Below are 16,801 nucleotides of genomic sequence, written 5' to 3' on the forward strand. Positions count from 1 at the left end.
GGCAATAAGTTAATTGTTCCAATGGTTTTAAATAATGGTAATCAATTTTTGTCTTTTTCTTCCAAGCATATTTTGACTATGAAACAATCGATTAGGTGAATTAATTGTAAATGATTGATCCGAGAGAAAGACAATCAAATAGAAAGGAGAAAATTTTGTTTTAACTCATTGGAATTGAAGCAATTAAGAAGTTACAAGAATTTACATTTCTTTTGATTCTTCCAATCTTTTTGAATGGTTTTTTAGGAAGTAGAATGAAAAAGATTGGCAAAGAAAAAAAGAGAAAGAAGATAATTTAGAATTAATTGGAATTTAGTAAAGATGTTGATTTGTGGCTATTCAGTTAATTCGTTTATGTGTGTAGCCATTTAAAGGGAGAAACAATTAATCCGGAGGAAAAGCTAATCAACTAGATAATAGAAATTGAGAGAGAAAGAAAGAAAGAGTAAAAATAATGAAAGAATAGGTCTTTGTATTTGTTTCGCTTTGGATCAAATTCTTTGAAAGAAAACTCATAACTTTCGATGAGTTAAGTTGATAAATGATGAGAGTATGATGATAATTGTGAAGATGAAGGATGAAAGATGATGGCTGATGACAAACAGGATGAAAACATGGATAAGATGACAATTGACAACATGATCATGGCGTTGAAATGTAATTGTTTATGTATAAGTGACTGGCAGAGAGAAGCAAAAAAGATAGACTGAGATAGTGACGCGCATTAGAGTGACCATTAAAAAGTTCAAATTGCCAAGAAATTAAACTTTTTTAAGATGACCAATGATGAGATGCTGAAGTGGATAGACAAATAGAGACGAAACAAAAAGAGAGAGAGAAAAAAAACAATATAAACAAATGATAAACAGTAGTGTATATAAAGATTTGATTTGGACAAGTGGGTAGGGGTGAGGATTAAGAGAGTGGAGGAAATTATTAATTATTAAATATAAAAAAAGAGACGAAACTTTTATGACTTGAAATCAACGGGAAAGTTAGTATCAGGAAGCAAGTCGGAGGAAAACCGGTCGACCAATAAGAAACTTTTTATGCATCGTCCTAACAGCTTTGGCTGCATCTTCTGGAGTCCTAAATTCAACGCTACAATCCGCCGTGGCCTGGCCTTTGTCATTTAACCGTCGGGTAATACGATCATGTTTAATATCGAAGTCTGCAAAAAAGACACAAATATCCTCATTGGTAGCCTTGTAAGGTATATTCGAAGCAATCACAACACACCGATGGTCAGCAAAGCTGTTATAATTTCCTCCTTGGTGAGGTCCATCGTTGCCACCGCGTCGTCCGTCCTTTTCTCCGCGTCGTCCTCGAAAACCGTCTTCTCGACCGCCTCGTCTCATTTTCCTTGGATCACCGCCCATATCTCCATGAGGGAACATTGGTCCACCAGTGCCGTTTCCACCGCCGCCGCCGCCGCCACCGTTGCCGCCATGTCTCATGGGTCCATCCATTCCGCCATTATTCATCGGTGCTCCCGGTGGACCATGACCTCCAGGAGGTGGAATACCCACTACTCTTCTCATCAGATCATGAGGTACTGATCGAACTGATATTCTTTGACCCTCCATAAACGTACCATCTTTACGAACTGCTTTCATTTGTTGATCTTTACTTGAAAACTCAACAAATGCTTCACCGGCATTTAAACCATTAGCCTTAAGCATAATGTGAATAGCAAATGGTTGAGCACCAATTTCACTGAAATAATTGGTTAGATCACGATTTGTTATGGTCGGTGGTAAATTAGTTACTGAAACACAGAAAGTTGGCCCTCCTGAACCGCTGCCAGAACTTGTTCCACCTCCACCTCTACCTGGAGGTAAATGACCACCGCCACCACTGCTTCGATCCTGAAGCATTCGAGCATCATTCATGTCATCTTTTGTCGTAGGGAAAACTTCAATGTATCTTCTACCCATGTGTTTCATATTCATATCGAGAGCTGAATTGAAATCTTCATTTGTTGCAAATTCAACAAATGCATTTCCCGCCGGTTTACCAGTTCGTCCATCAATTTCAAAAACAATATCAATAAATCGAAGACCAGAAAAAAATTCAGCCACATCAGGTTCTGTACAACTATTGTAGGGAATTCCTTTCATATAAATAACATAATCTTGTTGAGGTGGTAAAGGTTCATGAGAAGGTGAAGGTTGATAACCTGCCGGTGGACGACCTGTTGATTGACCATTACCTCCAATTGGTGGTGAGGGAATTGATTGTGGTCCATGGCCCATTCCAATCGGTGGACCATTATTACCACCGGGACCACGAGTAAAATCTTCATTTAGAGTTTCTGGCAAAGGCATTACGTCTATTCTTCTGTCTCCCATAAATGAGCCATGTTTCGCAAGAGCAGCCTCATAATCACGTACATTTGCACACCGGACAATTGCACCGCCGGTTGTGTAACCTCGATCATCAACAAGTATCTTAATTGCCTCTTCATGAAGATAAACACCTACTTGTCGAAAAAATTCTTGAATATCTCTTGGAGCCACGTTAAATGATAAACCTCTTAGTTCAACAGAAAAATTTTGATGATTAAGAGGTGGACCATGGGAAGGTCCACCATGGGAAGGAGGAGGTAAATGAGGGTGATGAGGTTCACCATAGGATTTAACTTGAGCTGAAGCTAGTCTAGGATCACCTCCTGGTGCTTTCGGACGATTATCAAAATTATCACTCTCTCTTGATAACCAACCACCGCCACCTCCAGGCCCTGAGCTGATATCCTGACCACTATTTGGTCCTAAAGCTATATTAGAACCGCCACCATAGCCTGATGGCCTTGATGGCGGTGGACCCTCTAAACCTGATCTCACAGGAACTTGACCATAACCTGGTATAGAATCTGGTTTACCCCTAGAATCGTCCATGTGACCCATTCCACCAGGGCCACCATGGATACGATGATTGTAGGGACCTGAAGAAGGATGGGCATGATTAAGATGATCGCCAACTGGACCACCTCTACTATAAAGAGGAGATCTACTTCTACTCCTATTTCGTGACCTGTCACCTATGCCACGAGAAATATCTCTTTCACTTGATCGACGATGTAAATCAGCCTCAGCATAGTTTCCTGGTTGATTAGTTACATTTGAAATTGTTGGATAATTAACCATTCCTGGTGGTCCAACTGGTTCAGGTCCATGGTGATTAGGTGGATGTAATACTGATGATGGAGGTTGATTTACTTGCTTACCAATAAGATGTGAAGATCCACCACCACCAACAGTAGGCGGACCAGTGTCATTTCCTTTGATTCCTAATGTTTGAGTACGAGCCTGTTCAATAACCTTTTGCATCTCATTACGACTGCTTAAATACAGTTTAACTCTTGAATCTTTAATTGGACCACCATCTCTTTCCATGGCTTGTCTGGCATCTTCATCACTCGAAAAGGCAATGAAAGCATCACCCTTATCACCTCCAACAATATGAACACCACCATCAGGTATTGATAATCCTTGAAAATATCGACGAATATCCAATGAATTGGCTTCCCAAGGTAAATTTTGTAATCTAATTATTATAGACATGATTTAAGGGATATGATTAACTCTTTAATTGTAACATTAAGGTTTAATTATCTCTAATAATAATTTAAGAATCTCAAAAATTTTCAAGATCCGAAAATACAAACAGAGAGACAATCGAAAAAAACGCCACCTGTTGCCTGAAAAGGAAAAGAATAAAAAAGAAGCGGTTAATATAAATTTTTCGCTTTTTAACTCGAAAACAAAAATTAACCAATTAAATGGAAATGGAAATTAAATTAATGTTGAAGGAAAATTTTCGAATATAATTAACATTTAATGAGAATATGAATTCTAGAAAATACAGATAATAAAGAGAGGAGAAAAAGAGATTCTTGATTTCATGTTATTGTCTCATCGATGTTGACTAAAAGCTTTGCTTTCATTTTTAAGGCTTAATTATGATTAAGATTGTTAATTGTTGGTTTTATTAATTATTTTTGTTACGTGTTTATTACGTAACAAGTGATTCATTATTGGTTAGTAGATTTATTCTCTTTAAATTAATTAAGTACGGGAAAGGATAAGGTGATGATAAGGGAAGGGAGAAAGTTAATCAAAGACATGATTGAAATATTTTGTCTTTCGAAGTTAAAATTAAATGTAAATTTTGTTTCTTTCACACTAAATTAACAATCACGCGTTGATTGTGATAATTAAAAAGTAGGAGAATATAATAAGCGGATGACGATGAAAATTTAGACCTTTTTCTCAATTAAATGTGTTAATTTCTAAAAAGAGGGAGAGAGAGAGAGAGATCACTGATTCGTCGAAGATAATAAAAGCTCATAAGGATTGAGATCTTGATTAACGATCGGTGGATTATTATTATCACTTATTGTAGATTGAGATTTATCATCTTTATGATCGCCCAACGATTTATCACTATTTTCATTTGATCCACAATCCAATGAATTTGATTTTTCTTTCGAAACTTTTCAATATTCTGAGTTTGTTTCAATCGATCTGAAAGTTGATTCCTTTCCGATTGTAAGGCTCGACACAAATTCTCAAGTTTTTGTATCTTTTGTTTTGAAGTTTTTCGCTAATAATAGGAAAAGAAAGAAAGAAAATTAATCGATTGTATTATAAAAGAAAATAACAACAAAATTCTGATTCAATTTACCTCTTCATCAGCAACAATTAACGCTTGATTTGCATCATCACATTTCTTTTTCCATCCTTTGATCTCCTTTTCCAAATCTTTAATTCGCTTGCTCATCTTATCCATATCTTTCTTAAATCCATTGAACATTTCGTTACTTTTAGCTAAAAGAGTCTGAAATTCATCATATTTTTCAATATAAAGCGAAAGTTGAGCTTTCAAATGATTCTCATTGGTAATCGATTCAGAATGTTTCTTGTGAAGATCTGTCATCATATTGAGAATCTGTTGATTTTCTTCAATTAATTTTTCCTTCTCTCGGTCAGAAGTTAAATTGGCTTCGGCTAATTTAGTTTTGGTTAATTGAATTTCCAAATCTTTCGATGCTAATATTTTCTCAATTTCTTTCTCCCATTTACCATAATGTTCCAAATAGATTCGCAATTTTTTCTCATATTGCATATTCTCTCCTCTCAGTGTATTATTCCGTTGATGACTCTCCTGAACCAGAATCATTATCTCACTTAAAGTGGCTTGAAATTTGGCAGCCATGGTGCGATGTTTTTCCTCTTCCTCTTTAACTCGCAATAAACTCTCCTCTTTAATTGCTTTATTATGTTTCTGTAATTCTCGACATAGACTTTCAAGTCTACTCTTTGCAAGAATCAAACGATTATTCTCAGACTGAAGTTGCTCCTTTTCTTTATTCAATCGAGTGAAAGTTTTAACATGCTGCTTATTGCCTAAGGGGGAAAACGAAAAAGTTGAAGAAAATTCAACAAATTAGAATAGTGACCATTAGAATTACCAGTTGATTGTTTACCTTTGTCTAAAACTTTGTTTTCTTCCATAAGATCCATATACATTTTGCATAATAGTTTAAGTTGATTTTGCTCATTGTTATCACAATTAAGATTCTTCAGAATATAATCCATTGTACTCTTTTCCTTATGAGCTGATCGCTTATTCAAAGCAGCTTTGGGCTTCCTTTCTGGTGATAAACTCTCGGAGTCTAAAGATTGGATTAAAGAAAAGAGAATAACAAATTAAGAAAATTTTAGAAAAATTAAATCATCAATCAATTAAAACTGACCTTTAGCTTCTTGATTAGATTTGCTAGAAATTGATGGCGGTGGTGATGTTGTTGTCTTTGCTGTTGAATCGGTGGTAGAATCGGGTTTAATTGTAGCATCGGTTTTAGTATCTGGTTTTGAGGAATCAACTTTCAATTCTGGTTCACCTTTATCAGATTTCTTGGTAACATCTTTTTTCACCGTTGTTGATTTCTTTTTATCAGTTGATTGAGATTGTGTTGATTGTTGAGGTTGATTTGTTTGGGTTTGAGATGTTTCTTGTTGAGGTTGTGATGATGACGATGATGATGATGATGGTTGTTGTTGTTGTTGTTGTTGTTGTTGACCAACGGGCTGAGAATCAATATTCTGAGATGTCAATTGGGTTGGTGATTGTTGAGATGATTTTTCTTGATTATCAGTAACAATTGAATCTACAGTAGCAGGAACAGTGGAAACGGTAACTTGACTAGTAGATCCATTGGCAGAATTGTTGTGATTATCTTTGATTATTCCAGATGATTTTAATGTTGATTCCAACATGTCAATCTTTTCTTTAAGCTCTTCGTCAATTAATCTACCAACAGGATTATTAGTAGAAACAGATTTAGAATCCAGGAAATGGTTAATTGAATTCTTTAACTCATTCGCTGCTTTCTTATATTGTCCGAGAGTTTTATTAAGAGATTTGTCATCGAGAAAATTTTTCTTACATTCATCTTCCAATTTAGAGAGAAACTAAAAAGCCAAAGGATAGAAAGATATTAAAAGTAAATACAAAACAGAACAATAATTAGTATTATCACTTTAACCATCTAAAACAAAGAAGGAAAAAAAGAGAGATTAATACAAATAATTAAAAGTAAATTAGATTAGACATAAACAAAGAATAAGAAAGAAAAATGGATCCATAAGTAGATTAGAGATTAAGAAAACAAAAGGTGAACATTAAAGTCTAAAGAGTAGACAGTTTAACACCAAGGTAATGATTGAAATGGAATCAAATGTAATCAACAACATTTGAGAACAATTAAATTAATTAATTACCAATTTTTGAGCTTCCAAATCGGTTTGTAAAGCTGAAGATTTTTTTGCTTGAGTAGTAACTTGTCCTTCCTCCATAATGTGTTAGTCTGTTTACCAAAAACCAATGGGGAAAAAAAGGTTAACCGAATTGAGAAAAGAAAAACAAATAGAAATTAACTTGTAATCAAATTATTTAGAATGAGAATTGTGGTAACAATTAGATAATCATTATCTAAATTTAGTTAAAATACAATAAGAATATAAAAGCGACTTTTTAAAAGACTGAATTGAGAGAGAGAGAAAGGAAAAGATGACAACAACAATAATCCATGCGGTGGAAAGAGAGAGAGAGATGAAGAAAGAGAGAGGAAGAGAGAGAGAGAGAGAAAAACTATTCTGATGATGCAGAGGAAGAGGAATGATGATGAGAAATTTGGATAAACTGTGGAGAAAATACAAAAAGAGGCTAATCCAAGAATAGATTAAGATTAAGTTAAATCTTACTGAGAATCGTAAGTTAATCTGGAAAAGAAAAAATTTTCATCTTCAGAAAGTGAGACAATTTTGTCTCTTTTTTTGTTCATTTTGGTAAACAAATTCAATTGAATTTATTGATTAATCACTTTACAGGTTTTCTTTCTTAATTACAATCATTTTCGTTTTTTTTGTGTTATGATAGATTCAAATTGTTTGGTTATTGTATTTAGAATCATTTAGTTTTCGTTAATTGGTTAACGTTTAGTTTTATTTTTAAGGAAAGTTTTCATGGATTTTGATTATGAGCAATTGGATTTTTTTTGTTATTAAATGATGATGATAATGAAAATCTTTGTATTAATCCAGTTAATCCAGTAATCGGCATCTCATGAAATTTGTTTCAATTGTGTGAGCATATATCATGTTGATCAATTTGATTGATCTGAGTGAATTGAACTTTCTCAGAATTGGAATTTGTCATGGCTAAGTTAGAAATTTTCCTTTTTTTGAGAGATTAAGTCATGAATTATTATTGTCAGGAACTTTAAAGGTCAATTTCTTGTTCTGATTCAGTTTCATTAGGCTCTGATTCGTCTTCTTCACCAGAATCCTTGTCTAATGAGTTAAGCATTGTATCATGATTAACTGCTTTCTTATATTGAATTTTAAACATATGAGGTTCATATCCATCGCCGTAAACTTCACAAACCCACTTGATCAGGTCGAGTTTATTTATCTCATGTTCAGCTCGGAATCCCCATGAAAACATGTACTCTTTCTTCTCGTTTTTACCAATATCTTCACGGGCAAGATACAAATGGCGAGGCCAAATCGAATGTAACAAATCTTTCAATGTAATAGACGTATGATTATGTGTCAGCTTTGTCTCCGATGTAAGACCCATTTTACTTAGAAATTTCCACAGATTTTCTTTTGAAAGAAGAAAAAAGAATGAAAAAATCCATTTTCGTTGCAAAGGTGATAATCTTCTTACCTTCCCGAGTTTCACCTCCATTCATAAAAATCACAGATAAAATTGGAATCAGTAATCCATGAGTTTGATCAATTTGACTAGTGATCTCAGGTCTCCATAGATTAGCATCTCTTATCACGGTAACTAAGATGTAACAATTTTTTTCCGGTGTTTCTTTAACTTTTAAACCAAACACATTTAGAAGAGCAGCTTTGGCAGCAGAGAAAATCTCATTAAACTCCTTCGCATTGTCGGGTATCGAATGGCGAACAATATCTAAACAATTAGTCATCAAACAAAAACGAAAATAGAATTTGTAAAACACATAATAAGGATTAAAATAAGATACAAATTAAGAGATACAGAAAACATCATGTTCAAAATACCAACACTTACCCGCTCTTTTAACTGGTAACTTTTTCTGATCTGCAACGAGCAAATACTGGACCATGTTAACGACATGTTGATCATTACCCATCACCGAAAAAAAAAGTAATTAATGGAAGACAATTTAACGAAATTAAATGAAAAAAAATCCAAAATTTAGAAAACTAAATAAGCGAAAACAAGAAAACACTTTTCAATTGAACGAAGCGTAACCATGACAACGAAAAAGCGCAAATTCTAAAAGTGGAATAAGTTAAGTTTAATTAATTTTTTTCTCGAAAATCAAAAAAATCAATCGAAATAATCCAATGAATTCAAGTTAATTAATTTTCGTCAAATGCTCGTGATTCAAAGATGAATTGTACAATTAATAGACGAATTTTAATTAATGAAATAAACGATCGAAAATGTTGATTCCTTTCTAGATTTTTTATCGATAATGTTGTTGGAACAACAATTAAGCTGATTAAGATTAAACTCTTTATCTAATCATAGATTGTGAGATTATCTATAAAAAGATTAACACTCAACAATTGTTTTCGAGAGAAAAATTGTCTTGACCATTTTAATTTCATTTTCGCTCCAACAGGTGACAAAGTTGTTCCAATTCTTTTCCTTTTTCTTTTCTTTCATTTTCTACCAAAGTTTCTTTCAAAATGTTCTCAAAAAAACAACGTGTTGATTTCGATTTAATCAATCATCGCCCTCTAATCGAGCGATTCAATTGATCACCAACCACTATCACCTTGATGTTCCAAAGTGTTCAGTGTATCATTATGATGTGAAAATTGTGCGAGGAAAATTTAATGGAAGTGAATTCATCAAAAGTGCCTCAAAATGTCCACCAAAATCTCAAGAACTTCATTCTGAATATCAACGGAGTGTTATAGCGAAGTTGATTCATCGTGAACAAAATGCAGGTGGTTTTTTCTACGAACCTTCGAGAATGACCTTTTTGAGGCCTGTTTTCGATGGAGCTCATAATCTGTATACAATTAGACCGATTCCGTCTCTTGGAACCGACAAGAATAATGTTTCCTGCCATTACCTGAAATTGGAAGAGGTTGGAGCTCATGGTTATCGGATTCGTATTAGATTTGCAACTGAAGTTGATTTTAGTAAATTATCAGAATATTTTGGTAATAAAATTCACTCATCAACAAGTGTTGTTCCTCAAGATGCTATTCGTGCTTTGGACATTATCCTAAGGTGTGGACCATCAGCCTACCAAATTCCTCTTGGTAATTGTGTCTTTCCTAAACTCGAGACAACGGACAATAAGCTCGTTGACATTGGTAAAGGAAAATATATTGTCAGTGGTCATCATCAAAGCATCAGAAAGACAGCGAGTGGATTGTCTTTGGTCATCGATAAAAGTTCAACTGTTTTTTACAAGGCTTGTGACTTGATAGACTTTATTCGTAATATTCTGAAAACTGTTCGAAAAGGTGGAAATCCTCGCAACATGGACCCACTTGTTAGCATCAGTTTAGTTCCTAATCAACCAGGAATCGAAGCTAATTTATCGATGATTGAGAAAGAATTGATGAATTTAACAATCGAAGTGAATCACACACCAACAAAGATGAAGTTCAAATTCAGAGGATTCACCAGAACTTCCAAGTGAAACTTTCTTCATCCAAACCACCGATCATGGAGATCGAAACATTTCAGTTGCTGATTTTTTCATGGAAAAATATTCTCTCCCGATTACTTATAAGAATCTTCCTTGTGCCATCGTCGGAAATGTTAAACGACCTTCGTATTTACCTTTGGAAGTTTGTCAATTGGTCGCTAAACAACAACCACGGACTTTAAATCAACAAGAATTGACTCACTTCATCAAATCCTGTGCCCAAGATTGTGACGATAGATTCAAATCGATCAATGATTCAGCTGAAATGGTGAAAAAAGATAATGTTGATTATCTTAGAGAATTCAGTATCGATCTTTCCAATAGCCCAGTTCAAGTCGAAGGATTTTGTTTAGATGTTCCCAAATTATCGTGTAAAAGTGAATCATTTACTCCTGAATCTGGAAAATGGAGCATCAAAGACAAGAAAATCTCCAAAGGAATCAATATTCCCAATCATCGTTGGTTTATCGTCAATTTTACTCAACAAAGTTCATCTTTAATCAACCAATTCGTCTCCAAACTACAATCATTTGGTGAAGACAAAGGAGCTAAAATCGGAGAACCAGTTTATTGGAAAGCTGGACATTCGATCAGATATGATAATGTCGCCGTTAGAAAAGTACTGAAAAATATCTACAACCAATATCGTGATAGAAAAATTGATCTTCCTCATCTTATCATGTTCATCATTACTCGATCTAAAGATGATAGTATTTATCATGAAATCAAGAGATATGGTGATGTTGAGTATGGATTCAATACTCAGTGTGTTGTTGAATCTAATTTAAAAACTCTGATCCATGATAAAGGTTTTTTCATGTTGTCAAATATTTTCCTCAAGATGAATGCTAAACTTGGTGGTACCAACAATATAATCGATAGCAACGCTTCATTTTCTCGCATCCTTGGCTCTAAATCCACTATCATCATGGGCGCTGATGTGACTCATCCTACTGACAAAATGTCTTATTCAATCGCTGCTTGTGTCGCATCTTACGACAAAAATCACACCAAATACTCAGCGAGTGTCAAACTTCAACCACGATCGAAAGACGAGATAATCCAAGATTTCCCCGATATGGTATATGAGCTAATGAAGAATTACATTAGCAAAAATCGACATGATGGTGATGTTGAAGATATTCTTCCTGGTAGATTGATCTTTTATCGTGATGGAGTTAGTGACGGTAAGAGAAACATTTTGTTACTTCGCGCGAATCTTAAATTTCTCGGCAGTCTTATGCCTATGACATATTCTGTTGATTAGTGGATATAAAAATTCTACAGATTCAGATTCTATTCTCCAGTAATCAACAAGTAACAGTAAGCCTCACATCGATCTTGATAAGTGCGAGGTAAACCCTAAGTAGCTAAACAACTTTTTCTTGCGAACTTTTTTCTGGCCCTCATCTTGGTCCTATTTTGTATTTCAAAGTGAAACAACTAAATTCCTCATAATAATAATACTTTGGGTCAGAAGATGATTATGATGATGATGATAAGTCGCTATTCTTTCAATTGTTGTCAATAGCCAACGAATTACAAGTTGAACCGCCTCAACGATTTAACTGTCAAGGATTTTAAACTTATACTTTGGTTCTATTGTTGATTAGTTTATTATTTTTTGTATCCTGCAATTTGTACAGATCATTTTTCTCACTCGACGAAACCAAAATGTTCCTTGACTTTTGAGTTTTGTCCAGAAAATTTGAAGAGATTAACATTTTCTTTCATTAGATTGACCAATTTGTTTACAATCATCTAGTTGTAGACATTATTAGTTTCATTCAAATTTTACTACAAAAAAAGACAATGAAAAATTTTACAATACGATAACCCTTCATGTCGAGACCAATTGACCCCAAGAAGACCAATTGGTCAAGTGGCTCATTAAAAGGTTACCTTGTAAGAAACAATCCTCACAATGAAAGATCAGCTGATCAGCCGAATGGACAAAAATTCGGAAAATACGAAATCTTATTGAATGATAATCAACATTGATCACGATGGAAAAGTACGAAGCCCGAAAAAAACCACAATTTAAGTTAATTGCGATCAATTATATCAAAGAGTGAAAAGAAAACAGAATTGACAAAAAAATAAAACGATTTCTATTATAATATTATATCAATAGATAATTATAAAGTCAATTGAATTGTATTCAAATGCTGTGAACGAGTTACTGGTTAAACTTTCATTCAATGGAGACAGATGGTTATCAATATCTTGGTTCAAATATTGATCACCATTATCAGTATCTCTCTTTCATTCTTACTCTCCCCGATTCTCTCTCTCTCTCTCTTTCATTTTTTCTCTCTTTCGTAGATTATCGTGTAAAAGTGAATCATTTACTCCTGAATCTGGAAAATGGAGCATCAAAGACAAGAAAATCTCCAAAGGAATCAATATTCCCAATCATCGTTGGTTTATCGTCAATTTTACTCAACAAAGTTCATGTCTGATCAACCAATTCGTCTCCAAACTACAATCATTTGGTGAAGACAAAGGAGCTAAAATCGGAGAACCAGTTTATTGGGAAGGTGGACATTCGATCAGATATGATAATGTCGCCGTTAGAAAAGTTCTGAAAAATATCTACAACCAATATCGTGATAGAAAAATTGATCTTCCTCATCTTATCATGTTCATCATTACTCGATCCAAAGATGACAGTATTTATCATTCTCTTTCTCTCTTTCATTCTCTCTCATTATGTCTTTCGTTCTCTCTTTCTCTCTTTTTCATTCTCTCTTTCTCTTTTTTTTATTCTCTCTTTCTCTTTTTTTTATTCTCTCTTTCTCTTTTTTTTATTCTCTCTTTCTCTTTTTATTCTCTTTATCTCTCTCTCTTTCACTCTCTTTCACTCTCTGTCTTATCGACCATCCGTTACTCTAATAGTTGTACAAAAGCGGCATCATACTCGACTTAAGCCTGAGAACCAAGAAGAGAGCGATGGCAAAGCGAAAAATGTCCCATCAGGCACTTTGGTTAATCAAAAAATCGTTGCCACAAACGATGGATCCGATTTCTATCTTTGTAGTCACTCAAGTTCACTGGTAAGTATAAATTAATCAAATTGTCATAATCGATCAAAATCTCCAAAACTAATCAACAATCTCAATAATTATCTCATCTTCACAGGGAACATCAAAGCCGAGTCATTATCACATTTTAATTGACGAGAACAATTTCCAACTCAATGATCTCTACCTGTTGACTTTTCATCTTTGTCACATTTACGTTAAATGTACTCGAGTTATTAGTATTCCAGCGCCCGTTCAATATGCTCATTTGGCCGCTTTTCGAGCTCGTCAACATTTAATAAACACCGAACGAATCGACGACAGAAGAGAATCAACAAGTGACCCGGACTACGAACGGAAACAAGTAGAAAAGTCCATCCAAATTCACCATCGACATTTGCTCAACTTTTATTTCATTTAACTCTCCAATCATATGTTGACCTTGAAACAATAATCCTAACTAAATGTAATCGATTGATCCAAGAAAAAGACAATCAAATGAATAAATAAAATTCAGTTCTAACTCATTGGAATTGAAACAAATAAGATGTTACAAGAATTCTGGCTATCTATCTTTCTTTCATTCTCTCTCTCTTATATTCTCTCTTCTCTCTCTTCATTCTCTCTCTCTTCATCTCTCTCTCTCTCTTCCTCTCTCTCTCTCTCTCTTCCATTCTCTCTCTCTCTCTTCTCTCTCTCTCTCATTCTCTCTCTTCATTCTCTCTTTCTTTCATTCTCTCTCTCTTATATTCTCTCTCTCTCTTCATTCTCTCTCTCTTATATTCTCTCTCTTTCATTCTCTCTTTCTTTCATTCTCTCTCTCTCTTATATTCTCTCTCTCTCTCTCTCGTTCTCTCTCTCTTATATTCTCTCTCTCTCTTCATTCTCTCTCTCTTTCATTCTCTCTCTCTTTCATTCTCTCTCTCTCTTCATTCTCTCTCTCTTCTCTCTCTCTCTCTCTTCCATTCTCTCTCTCTCTCTTCATTCTCTCTTATTCTCTCTCTCTCTCGTTCTCTCTCTCTATTCTCTCTCTCTCTCTTCATTCTCTCTCTCTTTCATTCTCTCTCTCTTTCATTCTCTCTCTCTTTCATTCTCTCTCTCTTTCATTCTCTCTCTCTCTCTCTTCATTCTCTCTCTCTCTCTCTTCATTCTCTCTCTCTCTCTCTCTTCCATTCTCTCTCTCTCTCTTTCATTCTCTCTCTCTCTTATATTCTCTCTCTTTCGTTCTCTCTCTCTTCCATTCTCTTTCTCTTTCGTTCTCTCTCTCTTTCATTCTCTCTCTCTTTCATTCTCTCTCTCTTTCATTCTCTCTCTCTTTCATTCTCTCTCTCTCTCTCTTCCATTCTCTCTCTCTCTCTCTCTTCATTCTCTCTCTCTCTTCATTCTCTCTCTTATATTCTCTCTCTCTTCATTCTCTCTCTCTTCCATTCTCTTTCTCTTTCGTTCTCTCTCTCTTTCGTTCTTCTCTTTTTCATTCTCTCCTTTGGAAGTTTGTCAATTGGTCGCTAAACAACAACCACGGACTTTAAATCAACAAGAATTGACTCACTTCAATCAAATCCTGTGCTTAAGATTGTGACGATAGATTCAAATCGAAGGATTTTGTTTAGATGTTCCTAAATTATCGTGTAAAAGTGAATCATTTACTCCTGAATCTGGAAAATGGAGCATCAAAGACAAGAAAATCTCCAAAGGAATCAACATTCCCAATCATCGTTGGTTTATCGTCAATTTTACTCAACAAAGTTCATCTTTGATCAACCAATTCGTCTCCAAACTACAATCATTTGGTGAAGACAAAGGAGCTAAAATCGGAGAACCAGTTTATTGGGAAGGTGGACATTCGATCAGATATGATAATGTCGCCGTTAGAAAAGTTCTGAAAAATATCTACAACCAATATCGTGATAGAAAAATTGATCTTCCTCATCTTATCATGTTCATCATTACTCGATCTAAAGATGATAGTATTTATCATGAAATCAAGAGATATGGTGATGTTGAGTATGGATTCAATACTCAGTGTGTTGTTGAATCTAATTTAAAAATTTCAATCAACGATAAAGGGTTTTTCATACTATCTAATATTTTCCTCAAGATGAATGCTAAACTTGGTGGTACCAACAACATTATACAGCCAAAGTTTGCAACTATTTTCGTAATCATACGCACAGTTAATGATCATCAAGTATAGATACCTTTTCATATCCAATCAGTTGACCATTTTAAGACTAAATCGTTAAATTAGTGGACAGTATGCTTCATCATATCTATGGATTAACTGTATCTCTCATTGATTATATTCAATAGCGTGAAATATTTAAAAATGGCTGCAAACTTAGTCTTTTGCTGTACAATGATTTAATACTAAGTGTGTTGTCTAATACTAAATCTAATAGGAAGTTGTTTTTCATCAATATCTGTATTTCTCTTAGATCGCACTAACTGCACATCTTTTGTCATAATATAGCACTGAAAAACTTTATTCCAAATATTCCTCAATTGTTTACTTGCATGATCCTTTTACATGTTTTTCATCTTTGTTTCTGCTTCAACAGGTCAATTTTCAATGGTATTGGAAAAAGAGATCGGAAGAATGCCCGAGGCATTTGATAGATTAATGAGAAAGTACAATTTAAAGTCTACTTATCGACCATCCGTTACTCTAATAGTTGTACAAAAGCGGCATCACACTCGACTTAAGCCTGAGAACCAAGAAGAGAGCGATGGCAAAGCGAAAAATGTCCCATCAGGAACTTTGGTTAATCAAAAAATCGTTGCCACAAACGATGGATCCGATTTCTATCTTTGTAGTCACTCAAGTTCACTGGTAAGTATAAATTAATCAAATTGTCATAATCGATCAAAAATCTCCAAAACTAATCAACAATCTCAATAATTATCTCATCTTTACAGGGAACATCAAAGCCGAGTCATTATCACATTTTAGTTGACGAGAACAATTTCCAACTCAATGATCTCTACCTGTTGACTTTTCATCTTTGTCACATTTACGTTAAATGTACTCGAGTTATTAGTATTCCAGCGCCCGTTCAATATGCTCATTTGGCCGCTTTTCGAGCTCGTCAACATTTAATAAACACCGAACGAATCGACGACAGAAGAGAATCAACAAGTGACCCGGACTACGAACGGAAACAAGTAGAAAAGTCCATCCAAATTCACCATCGACATTTACTCAACTTTTATTTCATTTAACTCTCCAATCATATGTTGACCTTGAAACAATAATCCTAACTAAATGTAATCGATTGATCCAAGAAAAAGACAATCAAATGAATAAATAAAATTCAGTTCTAACTCATTGGAATTGAAACAACTAAGATGCTACAAGAATCTACATTTCTTTTTACTCTTCCAATCTTCTTGAATGGTGGATGAGGAATGAGGGTGGGGCGTGAGTTGGAAAAGTTGTGGTGTAACACAACCCGAACCAGAATAATCTCTCTCTGTCTATCATACCTGTCTACCTGAATTCCCCCTCGCGCTCTCTCTCTCTCTCTCCTTCTCTTCCTCTCTT

General features: G+C 34.5%; 4 protein-coding genes across 5 annotated transcripts; 1 reads left to right on the forward strand and 3 right to left on the reverse strand.

Moving 5' to 3' along the window:
- Positions 1 to 446: 446 nt before the first annotated feature.
- LOC128387220 (RNA-binding protein 12-like) lies at positions 447 to 3,674 on the reverse strand. Of its 2 annotated transcripts, none has more exons than XM_053346400.1 (2): positions 969 to 3,674; positions 447 to 794 (listed from the first exon to the last, which is right to left on the reverse strand). In XM_053346400.1, the coding sequence occupies exon 1, from the start codon at positions 3,561 to 3,563 to the stop codon at positions 1,002 to 1,004; it is 2,562 nt and encodes an 853-aa protein (XP_053202375.1). In that variant the 5' UTR covers positions 3,564 to 3,674; the 3' UTR covers positions 447 to 794; positions 969 to 1,001. The 2 variants fall into 2 exon arrangements, with proteins under 2 accessions (XP_053202375.1, XP_053202376.1); XM_053346401.1 differs by lacking the exon at positions 447 to 794 and having other exon boundaries at positions 1,019 to 1,171; positions 1,240 to 3,673.
- A 142-nt stretch (positions 3,675 to 3,816) lies between these two features.
- On the reverse strand, positions 3,817 to 7,227 carry LOC128387221 (gamma-taxilin-like). The gene is given in 6 exon segments (XM_053346403.1): positions 3,817 to 4,492; positions 4,495 to 4,605; positions 4,687 to 5,408; positions 5,489 to 5,677; positions 5,759 to 6,476; positions 6,786 to 7,227. Coding segments are annotated over 6 exon segments (1,989 nt in total). The 5' UTR covers positions 6,861 to 7,227; the 3' UTR covers positions 3,817 to 4,318.
- Positions 7,228 to 7,348: 121 nt separating this feature from the next.
- Positions 7,349 to 8,793, reverse strand: LOC128387222 (non-structural maintenance of chromosomes element 3 homolog). The gene is made up of 3 exons (XM_053346404.1): positions 8,611 to 8,793; positions 8,236 to 8,490; positions 7,349 to 8,171 (listed from the first exon to the last, which is right to left on the reverse strand). Exons 1-3 carry the CDS (start codon positions 8,690 to 8,692, stop codon positions 7,786 to 7,788), a joined length of 723 nt encoding a protein of 240 aa, XP_053202379.1. The 5' UTR covers positions 8,693 to 8,793; the 3' UTR covers positions 7,349 to 7,785.
- A 499-nt stretch (positions 8,794 to 9,292) lies between these two features.
- On the forward strand, positions 9,293 to 16,609 carry LOC128387018 (protein argonaute-2-like; the record flags this gene model as incomplete). Its single annotated transcript, XM_053346154.1, is given in 4 exon segments — positions 9,293 to 10,221; positions 10,223 to 11,424; positions 15,819 to 16,090; positions 16,177 to 16,609. Coding segments are annotated over 4 exon segments (2,706 nt in total), but the record flags the coding sequence as incomplete, so codon positions are not given.
- Positions 16,610 to 16,801: the final 192 nt, after the last annotated feature.

This window comes from Panonychus citri, unplaced genomic scaffold, assembly GCF_014898815.1.
Source record: "Panonychus citri isolate SS breed McGregor unplaced genomic scaffold, ASM1489881v1 Contig00077, whole genome shotgun sequence".
Classification (NCBI taxonomy): Eukaryota; Metazoa; Arthropoda; class Arachnida; order Trombidiformes; family Tetranychidae; genus Panonychus; species Panonychus citri.

Coding starts and splice junctions, on each gene's coding strand:
- LOC128387222 (XM_053346404.1), bottom strand. CDS start 8,692: ATGGGTAATGATCAACATGTCGTTAACATGGTCCAGTATTTGCTCGTT. Junction 8,491..8,610: donor GTTACCAGTTAAAAGAGCGG/GTAAGTGTTGGT, acceptor CTAATTGTTTAG/ATATTGTTCGCCATTCGATA. Junction 8,172..8,235: donor TGGAGGTGAAACTCGGGAAG/GTAAGAAGATTA, acceptor TTCTTTCAAAAG/AAAATCTGTGGAAATTTCTA.
- LOC128387220 (XM_053346400.1), bottom strand. CDS start 3,563: ATGTCTATAATAATTAGATTACAAAATTTACCTTGGGAAGCCAATTCA.